Source organism: Cricetulus griseus, chromosome 4 (genome assembly GCF_003668045.3).
Source record: "Cricetulus griseus strain 17A/GY chromosome 4, alternate assembly CriGri-PICRH-1.0, whole genome shotgun sequence".
In the NCBI taxonomy this organism is placed as follows: Eukaryota; Metazoa; Chordata; class Mammalia; order Rodentia; family Cricetidae; genus Cricetulus; species Cricetulus griseus.
In genome coordinates this window covers 7,820,950-7,843,653 of record NC_048597.1, presented here as the reverse complement: position 1 = coordinate 7,843,653, position 22,704 = coordinate 7,820,950, and the positions used below count along the sequence as shown (strand labels likewise).

At 46.7% G+C, this 22,704-nt stretch overlaps 1 protein-coding gene across 2 annotated transcripts in view; it reads right to left on the bottom strand.

The window, feature by feature from the left end:
• Tiam1 (TIAM Rac1 associated GEF 1) overlaps positions 1-22,704 on the bottom strand; it is a 342,013-nt gene that overhangs the window by 29,195 nt on the left and 290,114 nt on the right. For both annotated transcript variants that reach the window (XM_027415559.2, XM_035444349.1), the window contains 2 exons: positions 19,160-19,384; positions 8,821-8,924 (listed from right to left, as the gene is read on the bottom strand). In XM_027415559.2, coding sequence (XP_027271360.1) covers positions 8,821-8,924; positions 19,160-19,384 — 329 coding nt within the window. The remainder of the gene's footprint in view (positions 1-8,820; positions 8,925-19,159; positions 19,385-22,704) is intronic.

Sequence of the window (22,704 nt, the reverse complement as noted above, 5' to 3'; positions counted from 1 at the left end):
ATGGCTTATTTACAGCTGCTGCTAACTCCAGTAACTGCCAGAGAGAGCATGCCATCTGTCATGGGTACTTTGCAGTATCCTCCAGGAAACTGTGGGTTTCAGATGTGTAATGTCCCCACAAAGAATCTTCACTTAGGTGATGGAAAACCCACCCACATGGACTGCACTGTACGATGTGTGGGCTTTCTCTCACTAAGATTGTTAGAAAAAGGAGAAAACACCTGCTTACATCAAAGCCTGTCTGTGCAGAAACAAAGGAACCAGGTAGGCACCACTTCACTGACTTGGAGTCATCTTGATACAGTCATAACTGTATGGGGCTTTGTCATTACAACAGGAGCAAGGGAACAAATATATCTATTTTAACAAAATGTAAATGTCTTCTTTTAATGATCTAATGACAATTAAGACAGGCAACAGGCAACGTTTTCTAATGTGGTTATGACGGGGGTGGGGTGGGGTGGGGTGGGGAGTATATAAAATGTCTTTCTGGAGAAAATCTCACTGTCAGAAGGCGGTCAGAGTTGGCAAGCAATGCCCTGCCCCCATCCTATCACAGACTCCCCTGGGCTGCTCTGCTTTGCTGCCTGGTCAAGAAACCTAACAAACAAGGGAGGGCCTGGCACCTTTGCTTACACAATGCTTCTGTAACAATTCCATCTGCAACCACAGTTGGCTGTCCTTCACACACAACTCCCATGACAAACACAGCCATCACCGGAATCCAATTATCGGCAGGGTACCCTTTCTTGTACTTTTATCATTGAGATGACTACCCATGAGACCTGGTATATTATTCCAAGCAGACCCCTCAACTGTACGGAAGGCAAGCCTTGTAGGAGGTCCTGACACACAGCGGAAGCAGGGCATTCCAAAAAGTCATGTCCTGCCTGGAGGTGTCACTGTTTTGGTTAAACACAAAAGGTATGGAATAGGAACTTTGGGTTTTTGGTTTCTCTGTGGTATCATGAATGCCTAGCGATAACTATTTTCAAGAAGGTGAACAGGGGAGCTGCTTTGGTCTTTGTGAAGTGGCCTTGTAGCTGGGGAAGAGCCACTCTGGTTCTCCATGCCCAGCGGACTCCCTGGATGCCCCCCTGAGCAATCTGTGTTCTCCTTTCTTCTGATAGTACCCCAAATCTAGCCCTAAACATATGTGTGTGTATATATACAACACACATATCTAACACATAGCTATACATATACCACAGACACACACTCATAATAGCTATGTGAAGTGTGGTGATCTGACTTTACCTTTGGGGCCACTTTCTGAGGTTTCAGTTATCATCAGAAAATGCTAAGATTTTGTTTTGGCTTTTTCAGGGGAACCCCTGTTTACAAAACCTTTATTAAAGTATTTATATTTTATCTTCTTACATTGTTACAGGTTTTATGTACAACTTCTCTATGCATTAGTCGTTACTAATCTCTTACTGTGACTAATTTAACATTAAGTTTTATCAATGACATGTATGCGTGAGAAAACAATGCAGTACACATAGGAATTGGTACTATCCACCTATCCATGGCTTCTGGCATCCACCGAGGGTCTTAGGGTGAATCCCCTACAGATAAAGGGAAACTGTAAAACATGCCCTTCTGGAGAAAATCTCAGACATACAGAAGACAGAGCTGACAACCAGGGCCCTGCCCCTTTAGTTTCTTGGGGACACCTAAAAGCTCTATGGGGCTCCCTTGGGGCTCCCCTTGGAGGGTTCCGTCTCAACCGCCACCCCTCCTCATTAGGCCCATCCCTAAGTATTATCTGAAGCTGAATAGAATCCTTCCCAACACTATGCTCCCCAGTTCAAGGAACACACTTTGGGGTGCACCCCCAGCCACTGGCTCGAACAGGTGCCCTTTTTTCTCTGCCAATACATGTTACTTGAAAAATAATAAAACAAGCCGGGTGGTGGTGGCGGCGCACGCCTTTAATCCCAGCACTCGGGAGGCAGAGGCAGGTGCATCTCTGTGAGTTTGAGACCAGCCTGGTCTACAGAGCTAGTTCCAGAGCAGCCTCCAAATCCACAGAGAACCCCCCCCCCAAAAAAAAGAAATTAAACAGTTTCACAGAATTAATAAGTTATAACATGTATAGACATCACAAGTGAGCTATTTGTATTTGGAGAGAATTTAAAAGCTGCTATGACGCTTCAGAGCTCTGTTTGATTAAATATTACTCCAACATATCCTTTGAGGCAACTATGAAATGCAGGGCCCCCTTGACATGTCTCTAAGCTACTGAATTCACACATTGTTGTCCAGTTAAATCTCCAGTCCCCTCCACTGCCTTCCACTGTGGTTAAACTAATTAGGTCAAAGTCAGCCTGGACCCTGTCCGTGGTACCTGCAAAGGTGCAGCATAGAGAGAGAAAGAACTGAACATTCCAAGGCTGGCTGTAGGATGTCAATGGATCACTCACACACCTACCACCACCACCACCACACACACACACACACACACACACACACACACACAGAGGAGAGAGAGAGAGGGGGGGGGGAGGGAGGGAGGCCTCAGTCAGCAGCCTGGGTGGGAGGTTCCCAATTAACTCCTACATGAAGGTGGCCCTGGCTCTAGGGCCAGAGCAAGATAGCCCAGGTACTTCCAGAAGGGACCAGAGTGTCTCTCCATCTGAGGACTATCACCAGAAACCAAGGAGCAGCACTTGATGGCACTGGAGACTTTAAAACTGTTGAAGGGGACAGAAGTGCCCCCCCCCCCCAGTAAAACCAAGACTCAGTCAACATACAGAGGAGGCAAGACAACAAAGGAGGGAATGGGCACTTTACCAAGGCCAGCATGGGGCTGGGTGTTTGTGACATCCTTCCCCGCCTGTGAAAGATGAAAAGAAGGTACAAAGGGGCAGGGGCGGGGCGGGGGGCGAGGGGGGGAAACTGCACTCTTTAGGACACACTATCCACTGGAGCGACCCAGCTGTTTAAGCCTTCCTGTTATGCAACCACCAAAGGCAGTGTCTGCCTCCAGAGCGACTTCCAAAACTGTTCTTTGACTCTGACCGATTTAACACTTCCCACGGATTTAAAAGGAGCAAGAGTGGCCTCAAATCTTACAGCCTTTATTTCAAATTTTTTTTTTTTTTTGAGGGATGGTGCAACAAAAAACACTTCACAGTTTCAGAGGGCAGTCATAGTTCCTCCAATTCTCTACCAGCTTTTGGGTCTCTTCTAACAAATTTCAAACAACAACCAACCAGGCACAGGCGCTGTCAAAGTTTGTTTCTTTAAACAGCACAGTCTCTAAGCCGACAGACTCAGATCTTAGCGCCAGTGTGGAAAGGCTTAGTTTGATTGTGTTCAACTGCTTCTTGACATGAGCTCGCCACTGCATTTCCTTTTTGGAGTGTTAGCATTTACTTCAGGAGCCAATCTACTGAAGTAGGTCAGCTAATGCTACACTGTTAATTTACCAGCCCTCCTTTACCTACTGCAAGGCAGCAGAAAGAAGACCCAAAGCAGCAAAACAGTGCCAGCTGTTTCCCCAGTCCCTAGTCAGAGGTGGGGTGGGAGGGGCATAGTGCACTGGACATAAAATACATTCAAAATCTCAACAGCCAAAAGAAAAGGGGGCAAACACCAGTGATACTTAAAAACATAAAAAATAAAATGTAAACAGCCAAAGCTTTCTACCACCTAAGTCTGAGAAGATAAAGACCCAACACAAATTCAACTGCATGCTAACTACTGACCCCACCCGCCAAAAACTACCGCAATGTATGTTCTTTGTCACCAAGGGTCCAGAGAGAAAGGGGATGAGGTGAGGAGATGGGGGGCGAGCATGAGTGTCGTCAGTTGAGCATGGAGGCCAGCCTTCCCCAAAGTGGACAGAAAACAGCAAAGCGCTCACCAGATGAAGTGTGCGGTAGAGAGAGCCACCAGCCCTGTCATTCTCCATCCTGGGTTTGCGCTTGATTTTCCACAGTGCAGACATCCTCGGGGATATAGTCTCATGGTAATTCCTCCTAGCACTTCATGTGGTCAGCAAGGAAACCGAAGTTTCTTAAAATACTCAGAAAGCCCCGGCCACCTTCCCGCTTGCAGAGAGCGTTCTCTAGCCAGGATATCCCATGCTGGTTCTCCAGGGCAGACCTGTGACCACATCTCAATGCTGAGCCGACAACGGCCACAAACCCCAGAGAGGCACCTGCTTTCCCACCTGCATCAGCTCCAGGCAGCTGTCAAAGGCTGCCTTGGATAAGAACCCATGCTTTGATTTTACCTGGCTCAACAATAAAAGTCCCAGAAAGAGAGAGCCAAAGCAAGCAAGAAAACAAAGCGCAGAGTGCCTCCCCAGGCTGCGGGTGGCCCTGCCCTGAAGCCAGTGGGACCAGCTGATTGGCCAGCATCTGGAATGGCACAGGAATATTAAAGTGCCCAGCTAGGACAACTTCACAGCTCCCCTCGCTGTGTCAAAGGAACCCCCACCACACAAACAGGCTCTTTCAACTGTGTGCCCTGCCACACTTTACACTAACGCTTCATCACAGAAACAGACGCTTCCCAAGCAATTACAGCATGCATGAAAACAAAAGCAGAAGCAGTTATGAATGGAAAGGCACAGGAAAACACTGTGATACATTTTCTAACAGGAAAACAAAGTTGGGGCTACCAGGGAGCCTGGAATGCAGGGCTCCTCTGACCTCAGCTAACTTGCATTTCATTCCGTAAATAAAGAGTTTTCAATAAGAAGCTGCAAAGAGAAGTAAGTCACTAGGGTGAGGAGACCTGAGGCTGTCACCATGTCACAAGAGGAAAGAGGTGCTGCCAAAGGGAGAGTGGCTTGATTCCCCTGTCTTTTGACAACCTCGCCCACCAAGGTGACATTCCTGAATCATCTCCAGTGAACAACAAGCTCAGAATTATCCGCTTGCTCAGCTCCAGAAAAACCATGCACAACTAAACCTCATATAGAGGAGAATACAAACAACTTCTCTCCGTCCAGCCCATTTAGAAGGGGACACACACACAACACACAACACACAACACACACACACACACACACACACCACACAACACACACACACACACCAAAACACACTCACACACACACAACACACAACACACACACACACACCAAAACACACACACACACACACAGACACATACACACACACACATACACACACACTCACACCAACACACACACACACACCAAAACACACACACACACACACACACACACACACACACACACACTCACACACACACACACTCACACACATACACACACACACTCACACACACTCACACACACACACTCACACATACACACACTCACACACACACACACACACACACACAAAAAAAAAAAAAAAAAACCACAGATTCCCCAGCTTCACACTTCCCACCAGAGCAAAAATTGGTAATGCAGCAAGACATGACGGCGCACACCTTTAAATCCCAGCACTCTGGAGGCTGAGGCTGGTAGATGACCTCTGTGAGTTCAAGGCCAGTGTGGTCAACATAGTGGCCAGGGCTATATAGTGAGACCCTGTCTTTTAAAAGCAAAACAACACGGAAGAAAGAAAAAAGGAAACTCATTTCATTATTCTGTTGGAGGCAGGCATGTCATGGTACATGTGTGGAGGTCGGAGGTCAATCTACAGGATTCACACAGCCCCTTCCACCATGTGGATCCCAGGGAGAGAAATCAGGTTGTCAGGCTTAGCGACATGTTCCTTAACCTGCTGAGCCACTTCGTCATCGAGCTGCTATTAATTTATTAGGTTTATTTCTCTACCTGACGAATGTGTGTGCATTCAGACAAGGCTTAATCATCCCTTCCAGGTTACAGCAGAATACAACTTAAAAATGAATTTACATACCAATATAGTCCATGCAACCAAAGCGCTTAACCTTAATCAAGAGACACTTTAGGAAGATTAAGCATTAGGAAAATGGTTAAATGGCTCATGGCTGTGTATCTAATTGGCCTCTAGTACCACTAATAAATTAGTTCCCTCTTTCATGAAGCCTGGTATTTAATGTCAGTACAAAACAATCTGGCTGCAGGTAGTTTAAATGCAGGCATCAATAACACAAGGCCTGGGGCCAGACTGGGTTTTTATCTTGCTTTCAATAAGACGGAGAGAGCTGCATGTGTTCCTCAGCAAGTGTCTAGCCCAACCCCCAGTCTCCTCTGAAAACACAATTCCAGACAGTCTTTTTCAGGAGTGCTGTAAAGATGACTGTATATGAAATGGTACCTAATGCATGCCAAAGTTAGAATTAGCATGTCTTCATTATTAACATTCAGTGGGACCCGGTCACCAAGCTCTGCCAGTACAATTGGAAATTTTTCGCTTTCAAATCTCTTAAATGAGAAATTTAACCATTCAAGGGCTACTAAAAGGAGCTGGAGAGATGGCTCAGTGGGTAAGAGCACTTGGCTTACTCCAGGGTTCCTATTGCTGTGATAAACGCCACGCAAACCAACTTGGGGAGGAAAGGGTTCCTTTGTCCTATACTGAGGGAAGTCCAGACAGGAACTCAAGTCAGAAGCTGAAGCTGAGACCAAGGAGGAAGCTGCCGCCTGGCTATTCCCCGTGGCTTCCTCAGTCTGCTTCCTTATACCATTCAGGACCACCTGTTCAGGGGTGGCACCACCCACCCCCAGTGAGCTGGACCTGAACTATTCATCAACCAAGAAAACACCCCCAAAGGACTCTGATGAGGGCATTTTTTTTTTCCAACTGGGATCACCTCTTTGCAGAGGACATAAATTTAGGTCAAGCTGCCAAAAAAATAAAAATAAAACCACCCAGCACACACTGCTCTAGCAGAAGACTAAAGACTGCTTCTCATTCCCCTTGTTTAACAGCTCCTGTAACTACTCCAGCTCCAGGAGATCCAACACCTTCTGCCTTCCAATACATGATTTGTTTGTGTGAGTGACCAGTAAGTGTCAAGGAAAACAATGGACAATGGAGAGATTAGCATTATCTGACAAGGTGATTGTGGAACAGCCTTAACTGTCCACCTAGACAATTAAGTCACATGAGAGAAGGCAGTAACTGGATCAGACTGGTCTTTGGGCAAGTCTCTGGGGCATTGTCTTGATTACTAATTGATGCAGAAGGGCTCAGCCCATTGTGGGTGACACCATCCTCTACACAGATTGTCCTGGACTGTACAAGAAAGTTAGTTAAGCCAAGCATGGTGGTATAACCTTCAATCTAGCGCTCAAGAGGTAGAGGCAAAGGGATTTCTGTAAGTTTAAGGCCAGCCAGGTCTACACAGTAAGACAGACACTGTTTCTAAAAACTGGGGTGGGGTGGGGAGGAGAAAACCAGCAAACTACTTGAGCCGGGGGCCAACAAGCAAACAGCCTTCTTCCATGGTTTCTGCTTAGGATCCCTGCCTTAACTCCTATCAACTGTGACCTTAAGTTGAAGGGACCAGCTCCCCATATCGGCAGCCATGACAGTCTAACACGAGTTTGCCTGACCTTGCCTTGGGCACTAGGAGGTCAGATGCCTGCCTTGTGGAAAGGAACCAATCAGAAGTTAGCTGCTGGTGCTATGCTTTATGGCTCTGGGTGTCCTTTACAGACAAGTGCACAGCAATGACCCGCAGAGCATAGCAATCATCCTGGGAGGGCCTATGGGCCATAACAACCAGTTGACCAATCAACACAGGGCAAGCCCTCCAAGCCTGGAGGCACACCAATCCTGAGCCAGTGTGTACCCCTAGACACTCCCCTTACTCTGCCCCACAAGATCTCTGTCCCGTGGCTTCTCAGGGCCTTTCCCCAGCCATCCGCCATGGGGTTAGCTTGTTAAACAACTGCAATAAAACCTCTTGCTGTTTGCATCAAGCTTTCACCTCCACCTGGTGAGTGGGGTGGCCGAGGTCCTGGGCCGAGATCCTGGGGGCCTGAGCCTCTGGGCGACTTTCAAAGTATAAGACGAAATAAACCTTTCCCTTCCCGAAGTTGATAATGGTCATTTATCACAGCAACAGGAAAGTAACTAATACAGTGATGTTTCAGGAACTCTGGAACAAATGGAGTAAGTACCGTTACACAGAACACTTGACAGGGTAGCATGGGAATTACAGGCAACAATTTCATTGTTTGACACCAAAGCATCAAAAGAAAAGTTCTGCTCACAGTATTCAAATGAAGAACAGTTTAATTGTCTTAATAAAAAAAAAAATTCGTGGATGGAGAGATTGCTCAGAGGTTAAGATCACCAACTGCTCTTCCAGAGGTCCTGAGTTCAATTCCCAGCAACCACATGGTGGCTCACAACCATCCGTTATGAGATCTGGTGCCCTCTCCTGGTGTGCAGATATACATGGAAGCAGAATGTTGTATATGAAATAAATAAATAAATCTTTAAAAAAAAATGCTTCCTTTCCCTTTAATGTAAAAAAAGTGCATCTTGAACAAGAGCTGAGAGCAGATTGCTCAAAAGCAACTCGTTACAGAGCCTCTAAGTGGCAGGAAGGCATTGCTGACTCAATTACGCACACACGGGATGACGCCTCGAGCTCCGCAAAGGAAGACGGAGGAGGGACATGGGCTGAAATTACGGCATCAGCAGGGAACTCCAGCCGTGGCAGAAATTAAAGAAAGAAGCCCTCAATTCATTACAAGTGATTTCTGCCCTATATCCGCCCATAGGAGTTTGTTACCAAGGATGTAATTTGGATTTCATATCCAGCTACTTAGAACACCCTCAGAAGCAAAAACACTTCTTCCCACCGAGAGGCAGCCTAATCACACACAGCTGCAGAGGTGGCGTGTCAGCTGTGACCCTGAAGGACAGGGATGTGAAAATGAAAATCTCTCACCTTGCTGCTGTGATCTGTGTCATCAGAAGACTCCAGGTCCGCTCCTTCGCCCTCTTCTGGAGCTATCTCAGCACTGCTGCTCTGTTCACTGCAGAGGCTGTGCCCTGCCACAGACAAGCAGAAGACATCGAAGGTCAGCATACACAGTCACAGCTAAAAGCCAGCCCGATGGCAGTGCAGAGTGAAGTGTAGGGGGGGGGGTGCGGGTGTGTGTGGGCGTGTGTGTGCCAGCACGCATGCATGCATGTGCATGTATGAGACTCTGAGTACAAGTCATAATCCTTAATTGTCACTGCTATGGTATTTCATATACATTTTTATTGTTGATGTTTGACAATATCAAGTAATTGTTATGGATTAAATATTTGTTCCCCACAATCTTTATGTTGAAACAATGACACCAAGGTGGATAGGGTGGTATCTGGAGGTGGAGTCTGAGGCGGTCACAAGGGGTGGTGTCTGTATAAAAGGTTAATGATGGAGGAAGATTCCTAGCATCAATCAGAGACCCCCACACTCACACAGACATATGCACTCCTGTGCACACATATACACACAGCCATGCACACACGCAGACATTCATGCACACAGGACACACGCACACATGCACCCACACATGAACACACGCACAGCGATGGGGGGCCAACAGTGACAACCAATCTAATTCCTGGAGGCTGTTTAAACACAGATTCCTGCTCAACAGACATGGACTGATACCCCTTTCTCCCTTTCGAGCTGCATGTCAGGGTCAATACTCAGGCCCACTGTCCACTCCTGGGGTGGAAGGATTCTTGCACAGCAACCCCTTCCTAAGCAGAATCTGAACAGGCAGGCACGCAAGGGCCACTGCCACTCCTATCTAAGAACATACAACCCTGAGGCCACACGAAAGAAACAACTGTCTGGGTCAGGACAACTTAAGGAGAGAGTAGAAGGGAGAAAGGTAGGTCTTTCCTTCAGACTATAATCATAGGACTGCCCTTGGTGGTAGCAAGGGTTCAAATTTACACAAGGTGCTCCATCTGAGAAATGATGGGAAAGCCTCCTGTCCTGGTCACACTCACTGTTCTATTGCAACTCACAAGAGAAAACAATTAACTGAGCTTGCTGATAGTGTCAGAGAGTGAGTACAGATCACCATGGCAGGAAAGCTCAGTGGCAGCCTACCAACTTGAAACCAAGCATTAAAATATCTGAGCCCATAGGGTCCATTCTCATTCAAGCCACCATACCACCCTCACAGTCTTTCTAGATTTTCATCTCAAGGCATTACAGAATGTGCAGGTGCGAAACGAGGTCAAGCAGGAAGCCATGACCCAGTGTTACAAAACACAAGAGGGCTGGAGATGTACCTCAGGGTTAAAGCTCTTGCCTAGCGTACATGAGGCTGTACACAGCTATAAGCAAGCAAGCAAGCAGCAGCATTACAAGAAAGAACACAGGAAATCTAGCTGCCTGATACAAAATGTCAAATAAAACAAGGCTGAAATTATTTTTTACAACAACAAAAAGGTGCTTTCAAAAAAAGGCCATACAAATTAATAGAATTTCTAAAACAATAATAATAATAGCTATAGCCACAGAAATTGTTGATGAATAACAATATAAATCAAAGTTTAAAAAAAAAAGATTGCTAAGTCCATCTGAAAGTAGTGCCTCATTCTAGCAAATAAACCTTCATATGAACTGCAATTTCAGGGAACAACTGTTCAAAAGTTTAGGTATGGTGTGGAGTTATGGCTCAGTGGTTAAGGCTGCTCTTCCAGAAGAACCAAGTTCAATCCCCAGCACCCACATGGCAGCTCACAACCATATGTAACTACAGTCCCAGGGCAATGCACACATGTGGTGGAAAGATATATACTCAGGCAAAACACCCACAAATATAAAATAATAAAGCAAAAAAGAAAAAAACACACACAAAAGTTTTGGAAGGTAGAGCTCGGTAGTAAGTCCTTGCCTAGAAACTGGTGAGAATCCAAATTCAGCTCCTGGAACACCACAAATAAACATCCCAGAGAGAGAATAAATAAAGACCATCCCAGAGAGAGAATACAATAAGAACGTCTTAGAAACAGAGTGAGAGCATGTACCCCACTAAAAAATTCTCTAAAATACATATTTCAGGGGGGAAAGTAAACACATAACCCCCCCCAAAAAAATCTGGTGTACAAACTAAAATGATACAATGCTGACAACATTCACACAGGTTAGGCTCAACATATAAAACAACCCCCCACCTCCTCTCCCAGAAAGATATTTTGGTGTTTAAAACAAAACAAAACAAAAAACCTGTTTTGAAGATGCAATTAAAACACAGCAGAGGGTGGCTGAAGCCGAGGGAAGAAGAAAAACTACCTTTGGTCTCTGCTAGGCTAAGGATGATGTCCAAACTGTAAGAGCAAACGGCAAAGGAATGGGGACGGGTTATGTAAGTTGCAAACAGAATTTAAAAAGGCAATTCAGGAAAGAGAAGGGGGAAAAAGTGAGAAAAATTAAATGAGATCACAGATATGGGTCAGAATACATGGTCTCCTAAAAAATATCAAAGACTTAAATAAAGACAGCATAAAACAAAGCCTGGCAGAATGGTATATACAAGAACAGAGAAGAACACAGAGACAAGTCCAGGCATAACCGAGCACACCGAACGCTCTAGAAATGACTAACTACAACAGGCTTAGTCAGGACACCGAACACACAAACATTTATAACGGTTAAGCTTGATTTGTGAATGAGTTTCTAGCCTAGTCCCAAGGATTAGCATTCTACACAAACAAGTCATCTTCCAAAGGCCCCAACGGCTTTAACTCAGGGAATCTACATTCAAGCAGACCACACCGACAACATTTTTCCTAGAACTAATAAAAGTCCTGTAACACCCAAGACAGTAAAGGAAAAGAAAAACAAGATTGAGGTACTTCCCCTGCCAGGGAGCAAAACAATAGATAAAGTTACAGTAACACAATGCAGCACAGAGCAGGGCTTAACATAGCCACACCGGGGATGGAGCGTGACGCTCAGCAGACGCACCAGTGCAGTCAGGAACATTTGACAAATGTCGCAAGTTCGGTGGGTGGCCCACGTGGAAAAAATAACACTGGATCCTAACTCACGCCAATCACAAAAGCCAGCACTGGTAGAACAGACTCAGCAGAAAATATACTAGAAAATACAACCAACAAGAGAGAAAAAGAGGACACACCATACAGGCCTGATGCTCTTGAAAGCCATCAGCTCAACCCCTCTATCCCAGAAGCACGGTCCTGAGACGACACCAGACATCTGGGCTGACACAGGGCTTGCTTGGCCAGCACAAATAAGGTAAGTGAAAATACACACATTTCCAGCCAGGGCCCCAAGTGGCTGCACAGTTCCTGTTCTTGCCCGCCGTACAAAGAAACCCCAAACTACAATCTCAAAGGCTTCGTGAAGAGGAGGTCCCCACATGTGAGCAATGAGTGCCAATCACACAGCCTCAGTCAAGCCTTGAGTGACTCCAGGCGAAGACAGTAGAGTCTCCGACCCGCTGAGCTTAGCCCAAGCCACCAGGCTACAGAGAAAGAGTGAGGCTGTGCTGCACGGTGTGTTCTGCAACAATAAGCACTAAATGGGCAGGAGTGGTGCTAATGACCAAAGAAAACAGGAGAGAGGAAGTGACAGTGACCCACTGCAAGAATACAGAGAGGAAAGAACAGACAGCCAGGACAGGGAGCCAAGCAGAGTGGGGAAACCTACTTCCCACAGTTCAGATCCTTCTCTGGATGCCCTCATCTTAGTGGGTTTACACACACACACACACACACACACACACACACACACACACACACACACATGCATGCACACAAGTACATACACACATGCACACACACTACAACTACACATGCACACAAACACTCATGCACACAAGTGCATACATACACATACCACACATGCACACACAAGCACATAGACACACACATACATGAACACATGCATGAACACACACAAGCACACACACACACACACACACACACACACACACACACACACTTTCACAACTTGCTACAGTGGTACTGTCCTTACTACAGAATGCATTCCTCCAAACAACAGAGGCTGAAGGAATTACCCTGTTGTTTGGGGACATTTTCACCTCCACACACAAGGAAACAGCACCCACCCCCACAGCCTGCTGTTAGCAATCAGGGAAACAGCTGAAGACAGGTCTGGGAGGGGCTGAAACTGCCAGCACAAGGGGCAGTTCAATCCCAGCCCTGAGCACATGGCCAGACAGGCACAGGGAGGCTTCCACAAGAGAACCAGAAAGCCAAAGCACACTCCAGGACAGAACCTTGTGGCCATCTCAACAGCTACTACAAATAAAACCCACTGTTGTGAACACGTGAGAGCATCTCTTTGGCTTGTAAATCACTTCCACATCACGATCATGACTTTATGGTTTAAACTTGTGCCAGAGAGACAGCTCAGCAGGTAACCCACCCACCAACAAGCCTACAGACATGAGTTCAATTTAAGGGACATACACAGTAGAAGGAGAAAAGTGACACCCGAATATGATCCCCTGACTTCCACATGCATGCCACGAAAATATGTAATGTGCACATGCACATGAGCACAAAAAAGACAAAAGTAATAATACTGCAGAAAAGGTAAAAAAAAATGCAGATTCTGGCATATTAATCTTGTCACCTTGTTGAGAAAGTAAAATATAAGTACATTAGTGATTTTTAAAATTATTTCTATTTTATGTGCATCAGTGCTTTCCTGCGTGTATGCATGTGTATGTATGTATGTATGTATGTATGTATGTATGTATGTATGTATGTATGTATTCTACATGCATCCCTGGTGCCCAAAGAGACCAGAAGATGATAACAGATTTCCTAGAACTGGAGTTATAGACAGTTGTGAGACACCATGTAGGTGCTGGGAATTGAACCTGAGTCTTCTGCAACAGCAACAAGTATTCTTAACTACTGAGCCATACCTCCAGCCCCTATACTAATAAAACTGAAGCCCCCCCCCCAGTCTGCAAAGTAACACCCACCCCCTATCCTCACACTGAATCTGACAGATGCCATCAATCACACTTCACTGGAAATCAAGACAGGCATTGGATCTCCTACACCCCAGCAGGTCCCACAGAAGCAGGCCATGTGCAAAGTGACAGAGAGCAAGGCATGCCAACAGTTTACAAGGCACACATGGCCGAGAACCTTATCGACAAACAAACAGGGCCGTGTGTGACCGGGTATCTGGGAGGCTTCAGAGAATCCGCAAGAGTGGACCAGATTTGTTTTCAGGAAGACAAAGCTGTTCACTTGCTCTTTTATGTCACCCCTCCCTGTCCCCTAAGTGCTGAGCCCCCAGGAAAAAACAGAGCCTTCCATTTGTGCACTGCACAGAAAGCACTTACTGGCCAGGCAGATCCAGCGCTGTCCTTGCCTGCTGCAAACTCAATTCCTCCTCTGATCAGAGGAGCCTTAGTGTGAGCAGCAACACGGGGGCCCTTTCCTGTGAACCAGATGCCAGGGAATTGACTTCCTGCAGGAGGTGCATCTGCGCTCGGGGCAGCCCACAGCTTCCTCTCAGCAGCAGACAGATGTGCTGGAGGCCGATCAAAAGGTCTCCAACTCTCCAGCCTGAGCCTGATCTGATCGTCTAATGTGTCACTGGCCAGCTGTCAGTCACCAGGGCCCAGGTTTCTCTAGCTCAAAATGCAAGAATACCCACTTTTCAAATAAGATGAGGCACCAGTCCCTCTAGAGAGTCCAGTGTTTTTACTACAAAAGTGCAGGCTCCTCTCTGAGATGACACGAGGCATCTGCTTCACTTCAGTCAAGGAGAAGTCCAGGGGTGGGACAGTGCATCAGAGAGGCATTGCCACTGGAAGGAATTACAAGAGAGACAAGCACATTTGTGTGTGTGTGTGTGTGTGTGTGTGTGTGTGTGTGTGTGTGTGTGTGTGTGTGTGTAAGAGGGTCTCCCTATGTAGTCCTCAAGATTCCCTCTCACTCTCAGCAACCCTGACTGTCACCCAAGTGCTGGAATGGCAGGTTTTCATCCTAATACCTGCCCCTAAACACACACTTCAAACTCAAGAAAAGACACCCAGATGCTACTAGAATGACAATTCTTACATTTTGCATAAAATCTGGGGTTTTGCAATAATTGCATCAGAAATACCTACATTTCATTGGTGAATCTCATCATTCATATCTTATACCATAATAATTTTACTCATTAAGAAGCCAACACTCAAAACAAGCTTCCCTCTCTTTCCTTAGTAGGAACAGCAGTAAAAGGAAAAGCCAGACAAGCACATTAAAACACGATGGGCACATGCTTTGGGAAGCTTCTAAGAACATTCAGATCTGTATCTGCCTTCCCATACTGAGATGCACACATAGCTGGCTGAGGTAGGTGTGCAACCATCTAAGAAACTGGGCCGGTGGTTCTGAACTAGGGAGATGCCACTGGGGGCAGACAGCAGCAATCTCTGAGGGCATTTTTGTTTGGGGTAAGCTGGCTCTACTATCTTACAACAGCTAGTATGGATGCATAGAACAGCCCTTCACACCAAAGAACTGCCCGGTCCGAAATGTTAGGATCAGTATTCAAAACAAATCCCGTAAGAACTTAATAGCAACTTTTTGAAAACTCAGTTTTCAAGTCCTCACAGCAGCTTCCCCTTTCCAACAAGGATCCGCCTGCCCGCCGAGAGAACAGTCACTGAGGGAACCACCCGTTTTTCAGTCCTGGCTACCTCCCTTGTACATAGGGAAACAAGTGCTTAGGAAACAAAGGGGGAAAACAGGACAACCAGTCAGAACTTGTGGACTGCAAATGGCCATGAACTAGAACGGGGTCTTAGACTGTGGAGGATTCCGTCCTTACCCAGACCTTGATTTTGAAGGCAATGTGGTAACCATACACTATGCCCCCTTCTTTTATCAAGGAGGAAAAGAAAAGCATTCCACTGCCACTTAACAGAATGCCAACATAAAAATCTCAACGAAGTAGACCCTGGAACGGCATGAACAAAGTCTGCATGTCACCAGAACATTCGGATTCCGGTTTTCCCAGGACAAAGTCTACACACAGGAAGTGTTGGTGGTGGCCTAAGCAGTTCCAACTCTAGGTACAGGTGGAAATCACCCAGGGACTCTAAAATGCCACCTAAAACAACCACCAGAATTAACACACAAGAACTAGAGCGACTCAAGGGCTGTGAATGGGGTCCAGGGACTGCAGTACTACAGAAGTCCTTCTCTCCACCTGGAAAACTGTAAGCACGGTGAACACCTCTGTGATACTTTTCTTGCCTGTATCTTTCTCTCTTATGTTTGTTTTCTTGGATTGGGTGTATTTTCTTCATCTTTGCCTTCTAGGGGACACAGGGTCTACTTCATATACCAGAGTGTCAGACGAGCCACCCGCTCCAGACAGAAGTGGAGGAGGGGACAGTGAGCAGACACGACTGATTGCTATTGATGAGACAATCCTCATGTCCTCCGTGACAGAAACTGGCTTAGGATGTACCCTACTGCCGGTCTGAACGTTTTTATGACTTATTTAACCATCACACTGACCTAGCAGTATGGCAGTGTGCTCTTGTCTCCATTTCATAATGAGGACACAGGACACAGAGTGGTGGGTGAATCAGGACCCATAGGGGCTAACATCAAAATGAACGCAGTCCCAAAGAACCCGCTTCAGGGACTATTTTTAACCGCCAGTCTATGGTGTTTCTACTTACAAGCCTCTATGTGAGAAAGAGGTTCAGAAATAACCAAAGTTTGAAAGAGAATCAATACCTGCAATCTGGACTCTCAGGGGGAGGTCTGCTCAAGTCTGCATGCTGGGCAGACAGTACCAGGGATCACGTGGGCCTCAAAGTCCCTGAAATGCTCACACTTCCCACCTGGGTCTCTATCCAGGTCACCAAATACTCGGTACGACCACCTTAAAAGTGCCCTAGCACCAAACCCCGGACTTTGCCACTCAGATGGCTCCTATGTTTAGTTACTTCTAAATTTAGATCCAGGCTGGAGTGGAGCCGACCCATTATTGTCCCACTGCTCTGTGCTAAGGCAGTTGTCCGCTGAGTCTGTGTTATCTCTGCCTTGCTATGCGCAGGCTTGCCTGGCTGCCCATCCTGTTTCCTTGCTGTCCCCTTTCATCTTCTGCTGTCAGATAAGGACCAGGAAGCCGAAGCACCCAGAAGGCAGAGACCCAGGTGGGGATCATGAGCTCCAAGTCACGGCCATTCAGTTAGGAAAAAAACAAAGGAAAGAATAAATCTCCTTCCAGACTCCAAGGTTGAGGTTTTACTGTTTTAGACAAGAGTAAGCCCAGCGGTGCCTTGACTATGGGGCACGACAGGAAAGCCAGTGTTGTGTTTAGGACTCCACGGTATTAAAGACAGCACCACTGCAATCTATACAGAACAATTATTTAAAAACACTAATGGAAATAATCTGTGTATACTTCCAAGGGTCTTTTAAGTAAGAAACAAACAGTGACAGTAAATAAGGAAGCAATTTGTGAGCAAGAGTCCATTTTACACAAGGACTTTATCTCTAGGGGCCGGAGAGTAAACATCTCTGGCTTAGTGGACCAGAACTCCCATCACAACCCTCTCAATCTGCCATTGCAATGGGGAAAGAACCAAACTCGGGTGGGGTGATCAGGTTTCAGTTTGTGGGTTATACCATGCAAATTCTGAACTTGTATCTATAAACAATGGGAATGACACAGATTAATGCAAACACAGCCACACAGCAATCGTGTACATGATCACAAAATCCTGAAACAGCCTAACATCACACACCTAATGTGTTTCATTCTGTCTCTCTGCGGAACAGAAGCTGTGGGTTGTTTTGCAGGATCACAAACGCCACCTTATGGCCATCTGTGAGAACAGCCTCCATGATCCTGATCCCACTTTCCTTGGCATTCTGGGCTAACTGAAGCAGCTTTTTAAGTGTGACGTCCAATATAACATAGTGGTCCCAGAAGTCAACAGTAAGTACAATCAATGTTTGAAGCTTCTACTTGTCAAATTCTTCCAAGAGCCACTGAACAGAACCATAAGTGGCCACAGGCTTCTTGCTTAGGCAGTCAAGCTGCAGACGGTAATCTAACAGCAATGGCAAGGAGCAACACACAACTAAGTACCTACAACACAACACTGAAACTAGAGAACACCTCCCCCATGCAAGTCCATGAGGCCTCAAGCTTGCTTCTCCCCGTGAAAACACAAGATGAAGACGAAAATAATTCCAAAATTAAGCCCAGTCAGTGAACCCAAACCCCTAGCACCAGTTCATAAAAACCTAGCTACAGCAATCGACACGGCTCCTTTGTTCACACCTTCACTCTCAAGTTCAATAGGGAAGGATCACCTGTGTGGGAGGCTCTGTCCAAAGGGCTAGAAGGTAAAGATGAAGAAAATACACCAATCCAAGAAAACAAACATAAGAGAGAAAGATACAGGCAAGAAAAGTATCACAGAGGTGTTCTCCTGTGATGCCAGTACTCGGAAAGCTGCAGCAGGGGAATCTTGGGTTCAAGGCCAACCTAGGCTATTCAGGGAGTTCCAAGCCAGTCTGGGCTGCAAAGTGAAAGCCTATCAGTATAAAACTTTAGAAAACAAACAAAAAGAAGCAGATCTAATAGCATAATATAGCTGGAGCCCAAAGAGCCACATTTTCCAAGTCATGGAGCCGGGGGTGCAGGGGGGGGGACTAACTCTGTGAAGGGGGGGGTCCCAGGAAGGCTTCCAAGGCAGGGGGCACCCAAGCTGCTTCTATCAGACTCGAGTATCCAGTTGCCAGAGAGATCAGGAAAGACAGGGGGTAAGAGTGGCAGGTGGACCAGGGGAGAGCAGGGGTTCCACCAGCCCGATTCATGTTCACATACATGATTCAAAGCAAGCAAACACCTGCTGGACAAGTTTCCTCACACAGCATCCAGTTTCTCTCACATGGGAAGAGGAACAGGGCTGGGCAGACTTTGGGGATGGAGAAAGAAGGCTAGAAGAGGACCACGCATCCTCGAGCCTTGTGATCCCATACCTCTATCCACAAGCTTGAAATGGTGGCCTCACCACTCACCTCTCTCCCAGATGAAAAATGAGCAAAAGAAACACAAAGCAGATACTCCATGACAAAAGCACCTCCCCCTTTCCCTTTAAAAAATGTCAACAGGAATCACAGGGCCAGCTTCACTCAGTCCCTGACACCTTCCAATGCCTGCAGGAGCAAGCCCTGTGCACTGAGTGTGTGCACTTCCTGGGCCACAGGCTGATGACGCACAGTCCCAGGCCCCCGCATACCTGGGTTGCTGGTGAGGAAGGCGAGGGGGCTCTCGCCGAGGTCCACAGGGCCGTCCACTCGGTGGGGTGGGTCCTCCAGAAGTTCCAGTCCTCCCTCCAGCTCAGGGTAGGTCCTCACCAGGAGGCCCAGGGAGGGCTGGGAGAGGAAATCTTTGAGCACAGATGAATTCAGGGTGCCAGCAGCACGATTATTGATCTCAAGAATCTCATCCCCCGCCTTCAGGCCTGCCAACGCAAGATGGGAAAGTTTTAATGTCACACAAATCAGAGCATAACTACTTAGAAGTTCTGCCAGGAGGGGCATGCCGAGCTCTCCTGTAATGAGTCTCGTAGCCACAGGTCCGCTGGGAGCAGGATGCAAACACACATGGGTTTGAGAAGGTTCTAGAGCAGCGGTTCTCAACCATCCTAATACTGTGACCCTTTAATACAGTTCCTCACATTGTGGTGACCCCCAACCGTAACATTATTTCATTGCTGCTTCATAACTGTAATTTTACTACTGTTATGACTTGCAATGTACGTATGGTCTTAGGTTCCCCCAACAACACACAAGGGGTCACAACCCACACAGGTTGAGAACTGCTGACTTGAACCAACTATTACGTCTTCCACGTGTTCTAAGGATCTGCCCATTTCCTTTTACAAATGCTGATTCCAGTTAACTCCCCAAGATGCTGGTCTCTGAGAAAATTGGCTGCAGTGGTTGTACACACTTGTATCAATTGTCTCAGAATGCTGGCAACAATGTTTTGTACACACTTGTATCTATTGTCTCGGGAATGTTGGCAACAGTGTTTCATACACACTTGTATCTATTGATCATTTCCACAACTAAAATGCAGAAGTTTCTTCCATCTACCACTATAAATAAGTTGTTTCCTTTTTGTTTTTTTCCCAAATTCGCTCAGAGCGGACAGTTTAGAGAAACAAATGCAGCTGTTATCACCCGGCTCCCACCTTTGAATGACACCAGGACCCAGGCAAGGACAGCTTCCATTTCATTGTGGTAGGGTCCTCGGAGGCCTCTGCAACCTCTGCAGGGCACACCTCAGGAAGGGACAATGTTTGGGACGCAAAGGGACAGTCGAGCACAACCCGACCTGGGAAAACCAGAAGCTGTGACTAAGACGGGGTAGTTCAAATCTTTATTATAGACATTGTAGCTGCTTGAGAAGAAGGAGGCTGAGGGGGAACACACTGCTAAGGGGGGGGGAGTCTCCCTAGAAAGAGGGGGCATCTCCCCAAGATGGGAAGTGAATGGAGGCAGAGAGGAATTGCAGAATGGAGAAGTCACCCCACCCCAGGTAGCCATGGTCCCAGCTCTGACTCTGCACAAGAATCATTCTAGACAGTTCTCACTTCCCAGATTTGGAGTTAACCCTGGCTCTCCTCACTCAGATTTCCAAAACTTACAACACACACACACACACACACACACACACACACACCACATGGGGAGGGAATAGAAATGAAATGTGAATGTTTTACCGTAAAAGGTAAAATTCTGTTGAGAAAATAGCTCATTGTATTTAAGATCTATTATTTATTTCTATGTGTGTTTTGTCTGCATGTATATCTGCACACCAGGAAAGCATCAGATTCCATGGGACATTAAAGAGGTTGTGAGCTGCCATGTGGGTGCTGGGAATTGAACTCAGGACCTCTGGAAGAGCAGCCAGTGATTTTTAACAGCTGAGGCCCCAAAAATTCATTTTTAGGTAGAAATCTGGAGCAGTATAATATTTAAACAGAAAATATAAAATGTCAATATAGGAAAAGCCAGGTGTTGGTGTTTAGTTTTGGTGTGTACATGTGTGTGCATGCATGTGTGCCTGTGTGTGTGTGTGCATATCTATGCTTTCATGCCTGTGTGTGTGCATGTGTGTGGGAGCATGTATGTATGTATGTCCTGGAACTCATATGCAGCCCAGTCTGACCGGCAGCATAAGAGTAATGGCAAGTTGAGTGCTGGCCCCTGAAAACTTTGTCCCTATGTTCCTGCACTTAAAGTCTGTGAGTGCAATTCTACCTTGAAAGAGGATCTGTACAGTTGTAACCATAAGACCTTGCCATGTCTGGTGGGCCCTAAGCCCACTGACATGTCCTCACTGGGCCCAAGGAAGAGAGATTCACAAAGAAGAGTTGGGAGCCAGTGAAGATGGACGCAGAGCCTGGGGGGATATGGCCACAAGCCCACAAACATGGGGGGCCATAGAGCCTGGATGATACCAAAGAGTGTTCTCTGGCGAGCATGGCCAGGGAAACCTTGCCTGGCTTCCCTGGAACTGCAAACACATAAGTTTCTGCTGCTGTAAGCCACCCAGCTTCCAGTAGTTTGTTATGGCAACAGCAGGAAGACAACACAGGGTGGCTTATTCTCAGAATGAGCAGTGAGTGGAGAGGAAGTGTTGGCAGCACTGTGCTGTGAAGCTGTGCACTGGGGTCTTTCTGTCACCGTTTGGGCATGGACAGGCTCTGTGACGGTCACGGACAGGCTCTGTGACGGTTCTTACTGAGTCACCCCCAGACCCAGTCTCATATGTAAGAGGGAAATGTGGTGATGAGAGGAAATGAAGCCAGCCGTGCAATCGCTGAAGATATTCAACAGACATTGGCTCTTCAAGTTGCTATGTACCCCAACTGACCCTGGAAATAAGAACTGACCATGAAAAACCTACCTATGCCATATCCAAGCTGTTTGGTTTTGTTTGTTTGTTTGTTTGTTTGTTTTTGTTTTTCAAGACAGGTTTCTCTGTGTAGCTTTGGAGCCTAACCTGGCACTCGCTCTGGAGACCAGGGTGGCCTCGAACTCACAGAGATCCGCCTGCCTCTGCCTCCCGAGTGCTGGGATTAAAGGCGTGCGCCACCAACGCCCAGCATATCCAAGCTGTTTGGAGCAAGATGACCTGTGTCCTCCTCAGCCAGGTTATGTCCTGTGAGACCATCATGAAGATACTAGATGACAACACAACGGCTCTCCAGTAACCTCAAAGGGAGAGTGATAGTCCAAAACAAACAGGGCCATGATGAGTGGAGAGGAAGGGTCAAAGAACACAGTGAGGTACAAAAGTCCTTTCTGCAAGGGAGTCCATGTTTGTGTGAACCAACTAAGAGCAGTCTGTGTGTGATGAGCAATAGGGTGGGAGAGGCAACATGGGGCCCAACTGCAGTGCGGAATAGCCAAAAGCCCAACATGGCCAACAGAAGGGAATGAAGGTGAAAACCAGAGAGCAGCGTGCTCAGCTCCACTTAGGCAGCATTCCCTCGGCCTCTCTTCTCAGCAACATATGCTGGTCATTTTAACAGGGTTTTCGGGCACCGAGGCTGTGATCAAAAAGCCAGCCAGAGTTCTAATCTACATGCTAAAGAGCAAAGAACTTGGAATCACTAAATCTGGGAAAGAAAATGTCTCACATTTGAGATGACAGATCTCAAAGCCTGGGTGCAGGACAGCATCACACTAACCGGGAGGAGTGGAGGGAAGCCAGGGGAGGGATGTTTGGTACTCAGTGTGTACATGGGGTGTGAGGACTGCAGTGAGC